This window comes from Pseudonaja textilis, chromosome 6, assembly GCF_049901715.1.
Source record: "Pseudonaja textilis isolate UNSWEBS1 chromosome 6, rPseTex1.2, whole genome shotgun sequence".
Taxonomy (NCBI): Eukaryota; Metazoa; Chordata; class Lepidosauria; order Squamata; family Elapidae; genus Pseudonaja; species Pseudonaja textilis.
The window spans coordinates 11505340-11524195 of record NC_141995.1 but is presented as its reverse complement, the minus strand read 5'-3'; the positions used below and the strand labels follow the sequence as shown (position 1 = coordinate 11524195).

The 18856-nt window shown below is 39.5% G+C and overlaps 1 protein-coding gene across 5 annotated transcripts in view; it reads left to right on the top strand.

The window, feature by feature from the left end:
• Positions 1-11302, top strand: part of MAPK10 (mitogen-activated protein kinase 10) — a 217490-nt gene extending 206188 nt beyond the window's left edge. For 4 of the 5 annotated variants that reach the window (XM_026697825.2, XM_026697824.2, XM_087935861.1 and 1 more), the window contains exons 12-14: positions 3313-3376; positions 5597-5674; positions 11035-11302. In XM_026697825.2, coding sequence (XP_026553610.1) covers positions 3313-3376; positions 5597-5674; positions 11035-11177 — 285 coding nt within the window. In that variant the 3' untranslated portion in view covers positions 11178-11302. Of the gene's footprint in view, positions 1-3312; positions 3377-5596; positions 5675-11029 lie in introns of all 5 variants that reach the window. The other variant, XM_087935862.1, reaches the window with a different exon arrangement.
• The last annotated feature ends 7554 nt before the right edge of the window (positions 11303-18856 follow it).

The following is an 18856-nucleotide window of genomic DNA, read 5'->3' as shown; positions in this document are numbered from 1 at the left end:
CGGTTTAGCAAAGGAGGAAAAAAGTCCCGATATGTCATGTGACACCGCTGTAATGACATGAGCTTGACACCGCTGTGTTACAGAATCTGGTAATTCCTGCTAGAAATACTTTGCAACCTCCTTCCAGAGGGGAGCAACAGAAACAGACCATGAAGTGGGTGCATGCTTTGAGTTCTAAGCACATAGCGCTTATAAGCGGTATCCTGAATAATGGGAAATGAACTTCCATCCATATGGCTCCTATGGCACCTTTCCATTGTTTGACAAACATACAACAGACACTTGATCCCTATTTACAACAAATAACCTGTGAAGATGCTCACAAACATGTCTACTTATCTTGAGAAGCAACTAAGTATAAATTCTGCAACACCCATGCCCTGTTTCCCTGGAGAACGGAGGGTGTTATAGATGTCTTTGTTTTTCAGATTAAAAGTATATAAAATGTTATTACCTATTATATGAACACATTTAGTCTTTGCAATGGTGAGAGGATCTCAAATTCCAGGCGAAGGGAATTGGTCAAGCTAGAAGTCAACACAATCCCAAGGCTTTTCCTTTTAATTTCCTTGGCAACCGTAGCCATGGTTACCAGCATCTGTTTGAAGATGTAAGGGGCAAGCCAGTTCAATAGCAGCAACCAAGCCCATGTATTAATATAATTATTTTATAATGTGTTGTTTTTAATTAAAAAAAATGTTTGGGACCAATCTGATTTTTAAAAAGATGAGATGAAATTAAGCGAGGACCAAGTTTTGGATGGAAAACTACAAATTAGCAGAGAAGCTCTCTACTTACAGTCATTCCTTTACCAACCTTTTGAATTTACGAGAGTACTTGAATGCCCTCACGCTTATGGCCACTGCAGGTCAAAATTCAGCTGCTTGGCAACCAGCATGACTTCACAACAATTGCTGTTGATTGTCAAGGTGACTCCTTGCTAAAACGATTCATTTTTAAGAACTCCAGTGATGTGCTTAACAACCATTTGAAAAGTTGTAACAAAAAAGGGCATAAAATCGGGTACGACTCCCTTAGCAATCACCTTACTTAGCAATAGAAATTATAGAATAGAATAACAGAGTTGGAAGGGACCTTGTAGGTCTTCTAGTCCAATCCCCTGCTTAGGCAGGAAACCCTACAGTACTTCAGACCAATGGTTATCCAATCTCTTCTTAAAATCTTCCAGTATTGGTGCATTTACAATTTCTGGAGGCAAGTTGTTCCATTGATTAATTGTCCTCGTTGTCAGAAAATTTCTCCTTAGTTCTAGGTTGCTTCTCTCCTTGATGAGTTTCCATCTGTTGCTTCTTGTCCTGCATTCAGGTGCTTTGGAGAATAGCTTGATTCCCTCTTCTTTGGGGCAGCCCCATAGATATTGGAAGACTACTATCATGTCACTCCCCTAGTCCTTCTTTTCGTCAAATTAGACCTGCCCAGTTCCAGCAACCGTTCTTGATATGTTTTAGCCTCCAGTCTCCTAATCATCTTAGTTGCTCTTCTCTGCACTCTTTCTCAAGTCTCAACATCTTTCTTACATCGTGAACGCAAGAAATGGGCTTCTTCATCTTGCAATCTACTTGCACTTAAAGGTGCTACATAACCTACTAAAATTGCTTCAAAGGCTAAAGTGTGGCTCACAGTAAGCTGTCTCTGCTTCTCCTCCTCCTCCTCCTTTTGGAGACAGATTTTCTAGAAGAAAAAAAGGCTACAGAGATCTTAAGCCTTTTCCTTTGCTTTATATTCTTCCTCTTGAATGGACAATTTAGTGCCTCAGCTGATGTGACCTCCTATTTAGTTCAGTCCAATTTTCTCCTCCATCCATCCATGAGGTCAAAACCTAGAGAGGAGCTATCAAAGGAAGAAAGAGAGAGAGAGAGAGAGAGAGAGAGAGAGAGAGAGAACAAGTGCATCATTTTGGATGAGATTTCACGTTTCTTTTTCTTTTGTTTGGCTCTTCTGTTCCACCCCTTCTCCCCTACTGCCCTGTGACTTGCGCTCTCTGCTGTCTCACTCATTAATAAATGCTAGCTATAGTTCTAACAGTGCGTGGGAACGATCAGCTATCAGACTTCACAGGATCGATCCCAAGTTTTCGTCTGTCTGGGCCTGGCTTGCATGCTTCACTCTTTAGATGAGCAAAAGGAACTCTCTGACTGGGTTTTCAAGGGCTGGGTTAGATCTGGTTGAGGCACAGATTAGATTAGATTAGATTGGATTAGATTAAATTAGATTAGATTAGATTAGATGGTCAAAGAAGGGGCATAGTCTTCAGTATACCTTCTCAGCTTGCAAATAAATTCCAGATGAATGAGATGCATTTGCAAATAGCAAGGATCTGAGACTTAAGATTCTATAGGAAATTGCCAGCATTTTGAATTGGACCCAGAAGCAAACCAGCAGCTAGTATAGTTTACACAATATTTGTGCTATTCTGCTATAACAGCTTCTTCCTGTACTTTGCATCAGCTATAACATCCAAGCAACCTTCAAGTCCCAGATAGAGCAAATTATAGTAGTCCAATGCAAGATGATAACTGCATGAGTCATTGTGGTCAGATAATAGATAAACAGAGTTAGAAGGGACCTTGTAGGTCATCTAGTCCAACCCTCTGCCCAAGCAGGAGACCCTACACCATTTCTGACAAATGGCAGTCCAATCTCTTCTTGAAAGCCTCCATTGAGGAAGGTCTCACAACTTCTGAAGGCAATTTCTGTTCCATTGGTTGATTGTTCTCACTGTCAGAAAATTTCTCCTTATTTCCAGGTCGAATCTCTCCTTGTTCAGTTTCCACCCACTGGCCTTCAGGTGCTTTAGAAAATACCTTGACCCCTTCCTCCCTGTTGCAGCCCCTCAAATATTGGAAAACTGCTATCCTGTCTCCCCTGGTCCTTCTCTTCACTAGACTAGCCATGCCCAGTTCCTGTAACCATTCCTCATATATTTTAGTCTCCACTCCCCTAATCATCCTGGTTACTCTTCTCTGGAATCTTTCTAGAATCTCAATGTATTTTTTATAATGTGGTGACCAAAACTAGATGCAGTACTCTAGGTGTGGTCTTATTAGGGCTTTATAGAGCGGTATTAGTACCTCACTTGGTCTTGATTGTATCCCTCTGTTAATGCAACTTAGGATTTTGTTGGCTTTTTTGGTTGCCTCCACACACTGCACAAATCATGCTTGGTTCATGTTTGCGGAGCTTTTCATTTCTTAACTATTTTGGCACCCAAGTTAAAACTGAGTTCAAAACTTTTGTTTTATGTCCCCAATTTAACTTATTCCATTGATCTCTCTATGTTTTAATTCACAGCCACCTCCACAGATCTATGACAAGCAGTTGGATGAAAGAGAACACACAATCGAAGAGTGGAAAGGTAATTATTTTTTAACCCATACAAGGTATAGGATCTGATTCTGCACTTGATATCTGTCCTTGACTCTTGGCTTCTCCACCTCCTGGTGCCTCCTGCACTCCATGGGGATTGAGTATGCACTCGGAGCATGTTCAGTAATTCTTGAGAAGTTTGAGAATGTGTTGGAATATTAGTCACTCGGGTTGGCAGTTAGGGTGTTGGTTTGAGCGCCGAACTTGGCAATTTTTTTTTTTTTTTAGCCTTTTCTACTTTCATTTGGGACATTTAGGAAGATACAATGAGTTGGCCTAATGTCTTCGCAGAAGAAACACGTGATCACAAGAAAGCTGTCATGTCATAATCAGAACCAGTCCTACCATTGGGCATAGTTGATCATAGATTCAGGCATCAGATGCTGAATTTCTTATTACTAAATTTCTAATTACTCCCTTAGTAATGCTATAGTTACTGTAGGACAGAATTGTGTTCACTATGCAACCTGCACTGGATTCCTAAATGGTTTTCAGATGCAATACAGATAGTCCTCGCTTAGTGACCGATCGAAGTTACAACTACCCCCCAAAGGTACTTACAAACTGGTTCCTGAGTTCCAGCTGCTGCCTCATTGCCCCACTGTGGTCATAGGATCGCATTTTGAGCGCTTGGCAATTGGCTCACATTTATGGATGTTTGCAGCATCCCACAATCACCTGACCACAATTTTGCTGGTTTCCGGCATTCCCTTCTGGTTTCCAGCAAAAAAAAAACCCTTTGGATAAAATGGATTCATTTAATGGCCACTGCATTTGCTTGATGGCTGTGATGTTCATTTAACAACCATGGTATTCACTTAATGACCATCATACAAAGGTCACAAAATCATGGGGCCATCATGTGGTGATCCACTTAACTACCATACAACTTGGTAGTATGGTACAGACTGGAGAGTAATTCCAGGCTTAATAATGGTTGTAAGTCGAGGATTTGTTATATAATTATCATACTATGCAATAGCTGGTGCTGAATTACAGTCCCCCTGCTCATCCAATTGGTTTCAGCAGGCGTGGTACAGTGGTGGGATTCAATTATTTTTTTACTACTGGTTCTGTGGGTGTGGTGCGGCTTGGTGGGCATGGCTTGGTGGGCGTGGCAGGGGAAGGATACTGCAATATCCCCATTGCCTCCCCACCTCATTAACCTGCTTTCCAGCTCCGTTCTCCTGGGCAGGACAACAAAAGACGACCCAGCCGATCAGCTGGGACTCAATGGGAGGCAGAGAAGAGATGAGGGCAGGCCCAGCCAGTCAGAGGTGGTATTTGCTGGTTCTCCAAACTACTCAAAATTTCCACTACCGGTTCTCCAGAACTGGTCAGAACCTGCTGAATACCAGTTCTGTTGTAGGGATGGAGGTTTTATGCCATAATATTTAATATGTATAATATTAAAAACAATATTTCTTGAGATGTTGGGCATTTCCTTAACAGATTTAATGAACAAGCCATCTAAGTCTGTGACAATCAAACCAAGGTTCCAGGAAATTAAACTTAGGCTCATCGGAGGCCCTTTCTAAGAAATTGTTAGTGCATCAGAATCACTGTGAAGTTTTGCAGGCCAAAAGACAGGTACAGATAGTCCCCAACTTATGACCACAATTGAGTTCCAAATTTCTGCTCCTGAGCAAGACATTTTTTAAGTGACCGTTTCCCCATTTTACCACCTCTCTTGCCACTGTTGTTAAGCAAATTGCTGCAGTTGATAAGTTAGTAATCCGGTTGTTAAGCGAATCTGGCTTCCCCCACGGACTTTGCTCCTCACAAGGTCGCAAAAGAGAATCACGTGACCTTGGGACACTGCAACCGTCATAAATATGAGGTGGTTGCCAAGTGTCTGAATTTTGATCACGTGACCATGGGGGTACTGCAACGGTCATCAGTGTGAAAAATTGGTCATAAATCACTTTTTTCCCATGCCGTTGTAACTTTAATGTGTCATTAAATGAACTGTTGTACGACAAGGGAGACCTGTAATTCCTTGGTTCTTCAAGGCAGTCGACTTGGGCAAGACTAGGATAGATGATAGCTAGGAAAAACGTAGTTGGCTATTCATTTTAGTGTCCTTGTTTACAAGGTTTTTATTCACTGTCAAGAGCGGTTTTAAACAATATGGGGAAATAATAAAACATCTTTTTAACATGGGGAAGTAATGAAGTATCTTTATAACAAGCTCCTTTATCTCTTGCAGAATTAATCTACAAGGAAGTAATGAATTCCGAAGAAAAGACTAAAAATGGTGTAGTAAAAGGACAACCTTCTCCCTCAGGTACTCAGTCCAAGTGAATGACATATATATTTGTTTTCTTAAATTTTCGTGGGTACTTACATGTATGGTATTCAGCTTTGTTCGGGTATTTTCCCACGTTATTATAGTTGTGTTTTTAAAGTTGTAGCAACGTTTTGGCAGAATCTCAGATGAACACAATACAGAAGCCTGATGATGGCAGATGAGATTCTGCCGAAACGTTGCTACAACTTTAAAAGCACAACTATAATGACGTGGGAAAATACCCGAACAAAGCTGAATACCATACATATAAACCCCTGCAAAAACTTAAGAAAAGAATATATATAAAAGCGAAATACCACTCATGCATCATCACAAAAACTCCAGAACCCTAAAGCCTACAAACTTGAAATTTGGCATGTATGTTCCTCTTGGCTTCTAGGTGCTCGCTAAGAAAGGATTTTTCAAAATGACCATCAGAGCATTAGTATTTCCTATATTATTATTATCACGCTCTGATGCTAAGGAGTTCTACTCCCCCTCTCCACGTGAAAAGAATTCTGCTCCAAATACAAAACACAAGCAGAGGAGAGGAGTTTCAGTTTCAGTTTTTGTTTCACTGCTGCAAGCAGCTTTAGTACAGAACAGCTGAGCTAAGCCACGCCCAGGCTCCTTGCTGTCTCCTTGCTCACATAGCAAATACTGTTTCAGTTTCCAAACAGCCCTCAACTCTCTTACACAGTGACAGGATGCTAGACCGATGAATACCACTGGATGCTGGTAGGCAGAGGCAGAATTTTTTCCTCTTTATTTTCCTCACCAAAAACTAAGCCCGGTCACATAGTTTCGTAGCAAAGCACGCGTATTGAGCTAGTATTTTATATGGTTACAGACCTTAAGACAGATCTTTTCTTCATCAGCATCTAAAAATAGTACCTAAAAACAGTAGATTTCCCTTGATTGGAAGCTAGGATGTATTCCAAGTAATTTTATAACCTTGAACAACTTGGTCCCTTGTAAATATGTAGGGCTGGGCAGATGTGTTTATGGACCCATAATTCCAGAATTCCCAGCTAGTATTTTGAGAAGTTGTAGGATTTGGGTCCCAGATTGGGAAAGGCTGAGATAGAGCACTAGAAGAAGATAAGCTATATTAACTGAACTCAGTTAAAAAAAGAATTGTATTAACTCTCAGCTAATCCGCTTATCTAGGAATAAGCCCTGCAGAATTAATTGGGGCTTACTTCTAAATAACAATATATCAGACTGTACTTATTTGCTTTCAGAACTTTGAATGAATGAAGCTAGTTTTCCCAGGTCATGTATTAATTCAGTGCTCAGTGAAACATTAAGGTTCTGCAGTCACTTCCTTAGCCATCATTAAGGATTTGACAGACGGGTTCGTGGTATCTTGTGTCTATTCCCACACTCATTTTTCCCCCCCGCACTTCAGCTGCAGGTTTATCACATACTTTTCTTTGTTCTCTGTTATTATGTCAGAAATTATTTCTGCAGTGTTTTTTTCTCAATTAATGCCAGGTCTACTCAATATTCAACTTACGTGCTATGCATGTGACGTACCCAGAAGTTCGTTATATCTCTTTTATTTGTTTCTTTGCCTTTGCAATTTGCTAGGAGTATCAAAACTTGCTGTGCTTGTGGGCATGGGTAGAAGATTCAGACTTACCAATTATTTTTTTATTTTTTTTAGAGTTCCCCATCGTGGAAAACATGATGCAAAATTAACATCCGTTTTCGTTTTCTTTGACTCACTAATCTCCCTCCACCATGTTGTTGTTGAGGACAGAAAAGCCAGAAGGAATTTCAGGGTAGATGTCTGGATTAGCATAAACCTTTCAGTCCCGCACATTTGTTTCACTTATGTCAGAAAGGCCATTCAACAAGTCCTTACAGAGCCGAAAAGTGAGGGACGGAATACACAAATTTGATTTAAGAGCTTACTGAGCTGTGGCCCAGCATCATCATTCTTGAAGATGGAGCGGATGTCAAAATAAATCATGGTTCATGGGCAAATTTGTCATAGAAAGCCCTGCCTCTTAGGTGATTTATGGGGAACAATGATAGGATGTGCTTGTAGGGGGAAATAATATAGACAGACTAATTAAACTCAGCTTTCACTTAAAATGGAGGATCGGCCTTATTCCAAACTACTGTTTGTGGCTGGCAAGAAAACACATTATTTTCCTCTTTCCTGATAAACAGAGGACTGTTCTTTTAAACATATCTCACCGATTTCCTTGCAATGAATTGCAAGTAGTCCTTCACTTACAACCAGTGGTAGGATTCAATTTTTTTTACTACTGATTCTATGGGCGTGACTTGGTGGACGTGGCAGGGGAAGGATATACTGCAAAATCTCCATTACCTCCCCACCCTACTAACCTGCTTTCCAGCTCCTTTCTCCTGTGCAGGGCAACAAAAGAAGACCCAGCCAATCAGCTGGGATGCAGGAGGCAGAGAATAGATGGGGGCGTGGCCAGTCAGAGGTGGTATTTGCCGGTTCTCCGAGCTACTCAAAATTTCCTCTACTGGTTCTCCAGAACCTGTCAGAACTGTCTGAACACCACCTCTGCTAAAAGCCATTTTTTTAGTGACAGTCCACAATTACAGTGGCACTGAAAAAAATTGGCATTCATATTTATGACTGTTGCCACGTCCTCATGGTCACATGATCAAAATTCAGGTGCTTGGCAGTTAATATGTATTTATGACAGAATTCAGGTCATAGTTGTCCCAAAGGTGCTTTTTTAAGAGGCCACTGGACTTCCTTTGTTTTTCTTTGAAGACATTTCACTTCTCAGCCGAGAAGCTTCTTCAGCTGGAACTGAAGAAGCTTCTTGAATGAGAAGCGAAACCTCTTCAAAAAACAACAACAAAATCCAAGAAAGTCTCGTGGTCTCTAGAAAAAGCACCTTGGGGACATGTATTTATGAGAGTTGTGCTGTCCTGGGATAATATAATCAACCATTTGTAAACTTCCCAGTTGTCTTCCAACAAGCAAAGTCGATTGGGAGAAGCCTGATTTGTTTAATTAGTGCATGATTCACTTTAACAATTGGCCAATCCCACCTCTGACTGGAGATTTTACGGTATCCTTCCCCTGCCACGCCCACCAAGCCACGCCCACAGAACCAGTAGTAAAAAAACTTTTGAATCCCACCACTGCACCCTGGCCATGCCCACCTCGGACCCCTCCCCAGGTCAAACACCACTCTGACGTGGCCCTCAATAAAATTGCGTTTGATTCCCCTAATCTAAGAAACCAGCTCACCCCGATGGGATTAGCCCAGCCCTTGTCAGACAAGGAATTTTGGAGTCCAGCAGAAGGGCCTTTTCTGCTTTGGCTCTGGAACGTCTCCTCCCTGAGGTCAGAACCACTTGCAAAAGGCCTTGAAGACACGTCTGTGCCCGCTAGCCTAGAGCCCCAGTGGAGGTGCACGCACTTGGCTAATGGGAGTATAGAATACCCCGCCTCCTCCGTGTGTACATTTTGCTCCTTCCCTCTCCATCCGGCTTAGCTTTACATTAATTGAATTTAAAATGTAAAATCCATATTTATTGTTTTAATGTTTGATAGTGCATTTTAATCTGTGAGCTGCCTAAAGTCGCTTTGGGCAAGATTGGCAACTTGTAACTTTAATAATCAATAGCAATAATAAATAAAATAAAAACCATAAAGAAACATAATAATATCAATAGCACTTACATAACACTTCATAGTGCTTTACAGCCCTCTCTAAATGGTTTACTGAGTCGGCCTATTGCCCCCAACAATCTGGGTCCTCCTTTTACCGACCATGGAAGGATGGAAGGCTTGAGCACTTTCAGGATCGAACTCCAGGCTGTGGGCAGAGTTTCCCCACAATACTGCATTCTAACCACTGCGCCACCAGGGCTCCTAATAATAAATGCATATTGGTCACTTCTCAAGGATGATAGAAAACACAAGACTGGACAACTGAAAAGAACATGGTTTACTTTAAGGAGTTTGTGATTGCAGTGGAAAACCAAAGTAATACATAGCATTTTCTGTTTATTCTATTCAATATTGATGAAATCCAGTAAGGGATGCAACATACATCTCTAAGCAAATCAAATATTGCAATCTCTTGGGCGATAAACATATTAGTTGCATTAATTAATGTAATTAATATTTTAATTACATATTAATCACATACTTCATATTAATTGCATTACATTGGTGTTGATTAACCATATTTAATTATTGATTAATTGCAACTATTTTTTGGTTCATGATAGGAAATCTTCCACCCCCATCCAGATATTTTGGGGGGAATTGTAGCATTTCCCAAATAAATTTTGCTAGAGCCAAAATTCTCAAGCAGATCCCTTTTGTTCCCTCCTTGGTATCCCCACCACTACCCCCATCGTGTAATTGGTCGTCAGAAGTGTGATAACTTGGCTATTAGGCCAAGGACTCTTATGTCTCTTCCTCTTTCTGGTCACTTAATTTCCCCCCTCATTGAGGGCCATGTACCAACAATGTTAAGGATTGAGGAAACCTGTGACAAGACCCCTCCTTTCTTTTCCAACATCCAAACTTCCAGTGAATCAGGATTTGGCATAGGCCAGGGGGTGGGGATCTATGGCCCTTTTATGGCTTGTGGACTTCAACTCCCAGAATTCCTGAGCCAGCCATGTTGGCTCTGGAACTCTAGGAGTTGAAGTTCACAAGTCATAAAGGGGCCATAATTCCCCACCTGTGGCATAGCCAATGTAATTGGCCATTTTTGTTTAGCTTAGACCAGAGGTGTCAAGCTGAAAGCCCAGGGGCGGCATCTGGCCTGTGGGGCTGCCCTGGAAATAGTGAAAGACCGGCCCGCAGTGCCTCTGCTAGTGAAAATGGAGCTCTGTTTTCACTGGCAGAGGTTTCTAAGAGGCCATCTCAGCTGAAAATCAAGCTCGTGTGACCCTCCTCGAGCTCCATTTTCTCTGGCAAAGAGTTGTAGCCAGAAATGAAGCTCGGGAACCTGTTTTTGCTGGCAGAGCACTCGGGCCACTACAGGCGCCCCCTGACACAAGGGATGTCATGCTGGCCACGCCCACCCTGGCCCTGCCCACCTCAGCCCCCCCCCCCGAGGTCAGGCACAACCCTGTCATGGCCCTCGATGAAATCGAGTTTGACACACACATCCGGCTTAGAGCCTCTGAGGAGCATCTGTCACTCTCCCTCGATTCACAAAGGTCTAGTTTTCGTCCTTTAGAAAGAGAAATGCCAGGCATCACTGGAGGGCTGGGCTGGCAAGGCACGTGCGTTTATTCTTCTAAAACGAATGTAAAAGAATGAAGTTCCATTCTCCTCGAGCGTTCTCTTGCTTCCAGGTTGAATCACGTCGGTGTTCATTTTCTTAGCACAGGTGCAGCAGTGAACAGCAGCGACAGCCTCCCTCCCTCCTCATCTGTCAATGACATTTCCTCCATGTCCACAGACCAGACCCTGGCATCGGACACCGACAGCAGTTTGGAAGCTTCTGCAGGGCCCCTCGGTTGTTGCAGGTGACTAGCCGCCTGCCTGCGAAACCCGACGTTCTTCAGAAGATGATGCAGTTTGTAGGGAGACAAATCTATGGTGATTAGTGAAAGAATTTGAGGATGGTAAGGAAAAGAGAGAGAGAGAGAGAGAGAGAGAGAGAAAGAGAGAAATCAAAATACACATACTGATTAAGCAAACAAAAAAGTCCCTTTCAGCCTGCTTCTCCTAAAAAAAAAAAAAAAGAATAGTGTAAATGCAGCTAAGCTCAAGTGTATATTTAACTTATAGTTGCTCTGCTTTGGTCTTCTTCCAATGATGCTTACTGCACAAAATGAGAGAAAGAGAGAGAGAGAGAGAAGGGGGGAAAAATTAAGAAAAAGAGTGAGAAAAGAGGGGGGGAGTTTTAAAAGACATTTTTCTCCCCCCCGTTAAAAATGGCAAAATTTTAATGGTTGTAAAATCAGCAATCTTCAACTGTCCTTTCTCATAATGGCATGACAAGGTGGACAGTCCCCACCCTTTCTGTGTATACGTGTGCTTATTTAACTGCTCTCTGTTTCTGTTTTGGATAAATATACAGAGAACTGCACATGTATCTTGGTGTACATACATACAAATATGCATTTGAAGATACAGTTATACATGAAGCTGTGTGTATGCATAAACCGAAGAAGCAGGAGTCTTTACACGCAGCCTGCCGTGGAGAACAACCTCCTGTTGTTGTGTTTTTTAAATGACATTTTCATCTGTAATTATAATCTCAATGTACAGTACGGCTTGTTTAGTTGTTCCATGGGTTAGTTTAAATTGTTTTATGGCTAAAATCCTACAAAGCTCACTTCTGAGTTGGTATGTGTGGGGGCTAGAAGCTGGAATTGTGTACAATCAGAATCAAAGTGAAGTTTTCTCAAAACCTTGATGAAGTAGCCTCTTAAATTTCAGGGTTGTTTTTAACAGCAGCTTTTGGGGAGGAAAAATATAGGATGGTGATTTCAACCAATTTGTTATTCAGACCCACGAATTGGTTTTTAGAATATTCATCTATGGAAATAGCATGTTTTTCTGTGGACATTGTTAGGAGATAACCCCATTTCTATCGTATTGTTCATGTGAACTTTTTGGAAGCCCTTAGTTGGCTCCTTGTAGATCTTCTAATCCAATGTGTGTCATCTTAAGTCAGAGGACTCCAAATTTGGCAACTTTAAGACTTGTGGACTTCAACTCCCAGAATTCTCCAGCCAGCTATGTTGGCTGGAAAATTCTGGAAGCTGAAGTCCACAAGTCTTAAAGTTGCCAAGTTTGGGGACCCCGCCTTAAGTGAAGAAGAGAGAATTACTAAGCACCACCCTACCTACTGAAAGTGACCATGAATTTTATTGAAAGGTGTTGTATAAAATAGACAAGTAATAACAAGCGTGGATAACTGATCCATAGCCTCAGTCATATCCTTGGACTTATGTCTTGGAAAAAAAGTAGCATACTTCTGTCCTAATTTGGTCTTGGGAAACTAAAATCCATCAAGCATAAACGGTTACAAGATTCCTCTTTGCAGAATTTTCAGCAAACTATCAAATAATTATCAGGTTCTACATCAAGGCAGATTGGATGATTTGCTAGCCAAACATAAGCCTTGGTTTTCTTTCTTAGATCTGAGTAGAACACTATCACAATCTGGAAAAATTTTTAGTAGGGCTGGGCAAACATTTTTTTTCCTGGGCAATAACAGGTACTTATTAGTAAACTACATATTCTGGCTGCATCTTGAACCATATGGTGTATTCCCTAAACGCAGAAACATAATGAAGTCCAATTACAAGAAGATAATATTGCAGGTCTGTTTATTCATAGCAATTTAGCAAGTCTGGAGCAGGTCAATCAATGTGTTTGAGGTGGTGAATGACTTCTTAACTTGGTTTAAAAGTTCCCTTTTATAAAAGTGTTATGTGTCTAACTACTTTGAGCTTTCACTTTTCCTTACTTGTACCTTTCCATCCAGATAATCTAAGTCAGAGTCAAAATATTCCAAGGTATGCTCATGATATTAGTAACTTTAGCAACTAGAGTTGTAAGATATATTACTTGAGCAAGAAATTAAGGCAAAAATCTGCGTGCCTCATATGGGACAATTTTCAAATATGTCACCTGAGGGCTTTGGAAGATGTAGGAGCAAAAATATTCTGGAATGATGAAGGAGGACTCCATCTATCTTCTCTGCACATATTCTATACACAATGGTGGGATTCAATATTTTTTTACCACCGGTTCTGTGGGCTTGGCTTGGTGGGCGTGGCAAGGGAAGGATATTGTTAAATCTCCAGTCAGAGGTGGTATTTGCCAGTTCTCTGAAGAATTACTCAAAATTTCCGCGACCTATTCTCCAGAACTGGTTAGAACCTGCTGAATACCACCTCTGTCTATATAGTTCATGCCCTGTTTTCAGTCAGACCAGTGATATACTGTATCTGGTCATGAAGAGCAATGTCACAAGCCTGACCCCCCAAAAAAAAAAAAAAAACCCTTAGGTGCTGAGTCTGTTGACGCCTGAATGAATGATAGGATTGTAGTCTAACTTTTAAAGAAAATCCGAGATGTCAATTATTTTCCCTAAATGAAGCTAGAAATCAATGCTATGGATCAACCTGTACAGATTGCCAGAAAGCCATGTTCAGATGGGCAGAAAATGCTAACATAATTCGTTATGTTCCATTTTGGCTCATGAAAAACTCAACCTCCTTACATACTTCAAGGGATTAGACCAATTCTGCTCCATTTCTCAGAGGGAAATTGATTTTGGGAAAATTCATTCCAGAGACTTGAACAGAACAGTTTTGAGTCAGGGATTCAACTCTTGTGGTTGAAATTCAACTCCTTGTGTAGCCTTTGAAAACACAATCCCAACTTACCTTTAACAACTGTCATGGTTAGATGGTGTGAATCAAAACAAAATTCACTTTCTAGCTGATTTACTTTCTAGTTAATTTCAGTGAAGACAAATAAAATAAACATAAACAAATAAACAAAGAATGCACAATTAATACACAGTTGCAAGTCACCCTAGCAAGCATGTTTGAATCTATTCGTATCACACTGGTCTGAGTTCCATACAATACTTCTATAAGTAGTTTCTAATGACGTAATGTAGTTTCAGTTGCTAAGTAAGATAGTGAGGGAGTAGATTTTTCTTTCAAGAAAAAGAATCAGAAAGTTTAGTTTGTGCAGTATGTATAACAGCAATAAGCAATAGATTATTACTGCAAATATACACACACACACACACACACACACACACACACATATATATATATATATATATATATATATATATATATATATATATATATATATATATAAATATACCTAGATACATATTTTATAGCAATATAGGGGACAATCTACTAAGTGCCACTATAAGTCATAGCCATGTGGGTGGTATGTGTACAAGAATCACATGCAACTTCCATACATGTCACAAAACAATGGTGCTTAATCTGTTGCCCCCATATTCTTTTTAAAGCCATGAAATTATCTCATGTGGCATTGTAACTTGAATCCAGCCTGGAAGAAATCCCAATACGCAAGAAATGGTACTATTTACAAGAGAGACAAGAGCACGTTTGGGGATTCCGTAAAGGCAATAACAGAAAAATGATGTTCTAAGCAATAATGGTGTTTGCTTGATGTACATTTTCTGGGAGTTGTTTGGAATCACATATGATCCTAAGATGTGATTGTTAACTATTACCAGAAATCACAATCAACAGCAAAGCAACTGAGTTTAGGGAAGATACTAAGTCACTCAGGTAAAGCGAAATGCCGAGCAGCATTTATGAAAAATAAACAAATAAATAAAATCTCTCTCCACACTGGATATGGCAGATGAGATTTCCTCAAAAGCTCAAGGTCCAAATCTAATTAGTGCATGAGTGATCTACAAATGCTTAAGAAAAATATCCATGAAACTTTGAGACAACGGTCATTACTAATTACTAACAAAAGGATTCAAAATCAAGCAACTGGTATCATAAGCCTGTTGCATTATTTCTTGTTCTCCCATCACTTAAAAGGACTAGATCCCATTCTGGGGCAATTCATTTCAGAAAGGATATAATCACCATTGAGAAAAGAATGAAGGTTTGATGAATGAGGAATGATTTAACTTCTGAGGATATTTTGGTAAGCTTTGGACTTTCACAAAGTGTATACAAAGAAAAAGTGAAGAAACATGGATAATATTAAACAGTTTAAGGCTCAGAATTATCTACAAAAATAATTGTAGTCGTTATAAATAAAGGGAAATGAGTATTTAACCTTGCAAGCCTTGATTAAGATGAAAATCATTGTTGCAGAATGGCTCAAGGTCAATTTAGAAAGATGATTCATTGAAGGTCAGCTATTTCCTTAGTGTTTTAGATGTTCCAACATACATTGAACTAGAAAATTATCAAGATAATGGCCAGAACACATAGGAGTTTATTGATTGGTTGGTCAGCGAGGCTTGTTCATATCGTTTGTGAAGATAACTTTGCATAAGTAAAGCAAATTACAATGTGTTCTACTTATTGTCAACTTCAAAATAGGAATGCTGGAATATGTTACAGGCAACTTACTCTGCCATCTAATTGCTGAACCCAAATTAAATAGATTTTCAAAATCACATCAAAATATGTGTACAGCAATATTAATAACCAGTTAAATGAAAGAAATGATTGCAGATGGGAGTAGAAGGGCATGCAAGGCTGATTGTATGCAAAAAGAACAAGTTAACTAGAAGCAAAGTAATGATATGAAATGTTTCATTTTAGGAAAACTGAAAGGATAATGTCCAACTGGCATTATCTGTGTTTAAGATAGTGTAATGTAGAATTCTTTATAGCTTGGTGGTTAGAGGATGAACAGTAGCCAGTTTGACCACAGTAGATATATAAAGCATGCAGAAATTGAGTAATTCACAAACAAAGCAATAATTTGTACTTCAGTGCCCTGGTTTAAAAGGCTACTTAAATAGTAGTGTTGTTATCTAGTTCACAAGAAGAAATACCACAGTCCTTGCCTTGAATTTGTGCCCAGTTTTTGGATGACCAAAAAGGATATTAATTAAGTAGAATGTTTATGATGAAGCTCCCAGATACCATATCCTAGAAAGAAATATTAAAGAATCGGGTATGGTTAGTCTAGAAAAAATAGTATGGAGAAGCAATCAAATAGCCATATTCAAATGTCTGGAGTGTTTTTAGAAAGATGAAGGAATAAAATTGGCTTTACAGAACAAAAATTAATTATTTCCATCTGCCGGAAACCATATAGGTTTTGTGCAGCGTGTCAAACTTGAAAGTAGAAAGAATTCAAAAGTGGCTCATATTTGGGGTAGCATGGGGCATGATAGAGGTTTTTTTTTTTAAGGTAAAATAAGTATCTCCAAACATTCCCCCATTCCCCCCACCAAAAAAAAGGCAAAAGGTGAATTGAACAGCCAAAAACAAAGCCAAAAAAAAGTGTCAATAAACTTCAGGAGAGCCACAGATGATACTGTTCTTGCAACCGGGCCCTAGAGGTTAGTAGCAAATTGCAAATTATAAGAAAAGGATAATTTGCTCCTAATGTTATAAATTGTTCGGCAATGGCATGAATTGGGTCTGGAGCTGCTGTGGTCTCCTAGGAAGATTGGATAGCCACCAGTTAAGAACTCTTGTGGAATTACTGCTCCAGAAATGATTCTGGATAAACACTATTGAGGCATCTTTTAGGTGCCAATATGTTTTATGAATTCAATGAAGTAGCGAATAATTCAACTTATTGTAATTTTACTTTTGAAAGAGATCGACTCTCATCAGCATCACATATTAGGGAGAGAGAGTATAACTAGAAACAAGGTTAAATGATGAGAAGAAAATATCCAGATACAATGATGCCTAAGAGAGCAACGTCTTTTAAGAGACATATTTTCTTAGGCTTTTTTTTTTAATGTTTGCGCTTGCTGTCTTATTTTGCTCCAAAATTTTACCTAAGCATGGCAGAGTGACTGGGATGTGGTTCACAATTTCCTAGATCAGCTGTTCAAAGGCTGTGCACCTCCAAAAACATTTGCTTAGTCTTGTTTGCATTTTTGTAAAATAAACCTCCCTCCGAATTCTCAGGGGTTTTTAACTTTTATCCAAGTAAATAAGTTCTAAACATACACTGAATTTTGTTTTGGCTCCACTTCCCCTTGTTCCCAAAACATTTAGGTTGCTTTTACTAAATGGGGTTCAACTCTGGATTTTCAGATTTAAAACAGCATGCTTGCCCACGATTCTAATATAAACTGAAGAGGGCATTTTGTGTTTGAATTCACCAATCTAGACACACAAAAAATGAATTGTGGATGCTCCAGTACTGGAGGTTTTTAAGAAGAGATTGGACAATCATTTGTCTGAAATGGTATTGGTTTTCCTGCCTAAGCAGGGGGTTGGACTAGAAGACCTCCAAGGTCCCTTCCAACTCTGTTATTCTGGATCTATTAACTCCGAAGTTTCTCTCAGCCAAACTCTTGAATTGTCACAAAAACCTCTGAGGGCTTTTTAATATGGTATGGTCTTTGCAAGGAAGTATACTGCATTCATTGTTCGATGAGAAGAACAAGTTCAGGTTACTAAAAGAGCTAGTGTTCTTAAAGAATCATTGATTAAGTGCCATTGTCTATGGAGATTCTCAGTCATCCAGGTCATGGTGGTCCCAAAGATGCTTTTATCAAGGGGCAACTGGACTTTCTGTTTTTTTCTTTGAAGGCATTTCACTTCTCATCCAAGAAGCTTCATAAGCGCAAGAACCTTCTTGGATGAGAAGCAGAAAGTCTTCAAAGAAAAACCAGAAAGTCCAGTTGCCTCTTAAAAAAAGCATCTTTGGGACATTATGTAGCATTGGTTTTGACTCCCAGCATCTACAATAAAAAATACCATATTAGATTTTCATTCTCTGCTACTTGCAAAACCGTCAAACACTGACAAGTTGAAGGAAGCTCAGTTGCTTTTTTCATTTCCTGAAGGCCAGTCGAATATTGGGATGAAATGGATAGTATCTTTCCACCCAAATCCACCGTAACCATAATCAGTTAGGTTCTGTAGTGTGTTTATCATGCATAAAAATACTATAGGCAGGGATCTTTGCAGACACCTTATATTGTAGGATGGCATGGCTGGAGAATCAGTGATTTGGCAGAATGCATATTAAAGGAAAATTTGTTGCAAGTTGAAAGCTATCCCTGTTGAATTTCAGTCTGCTATACAGCTGTGAAAGATACCCAGGAAGTGGAAGTGAATAAATATAATCTTCAGCCTTTTGCAAATAGTCCTTAAAGATAAGAATGTTGGTAGATTCTTCTGAGCATTTTGAAGATACTTGTTTTTCTTCTTTAAATACTCATTCAAAGGAATACTTTGTGTCGCAGAGCAGATAGGTTTATATCTGTATGAATGTCACTTCAGATTGCAGATGGGGTTGATAACAAATTTCCATTTATATATATATATATATATATATATATATATATATATATATATATATATATATATATATATATATATATATATACACACACACACACACACACACACACACACATATGAAAACATATATGTATGTATGTATGTATGTATGTATGTATGTAAGTTTTCACGGGTACTTACATGTATGGTATTCAGCTTTGTTCAGGTATTTTCCCACATCATTAT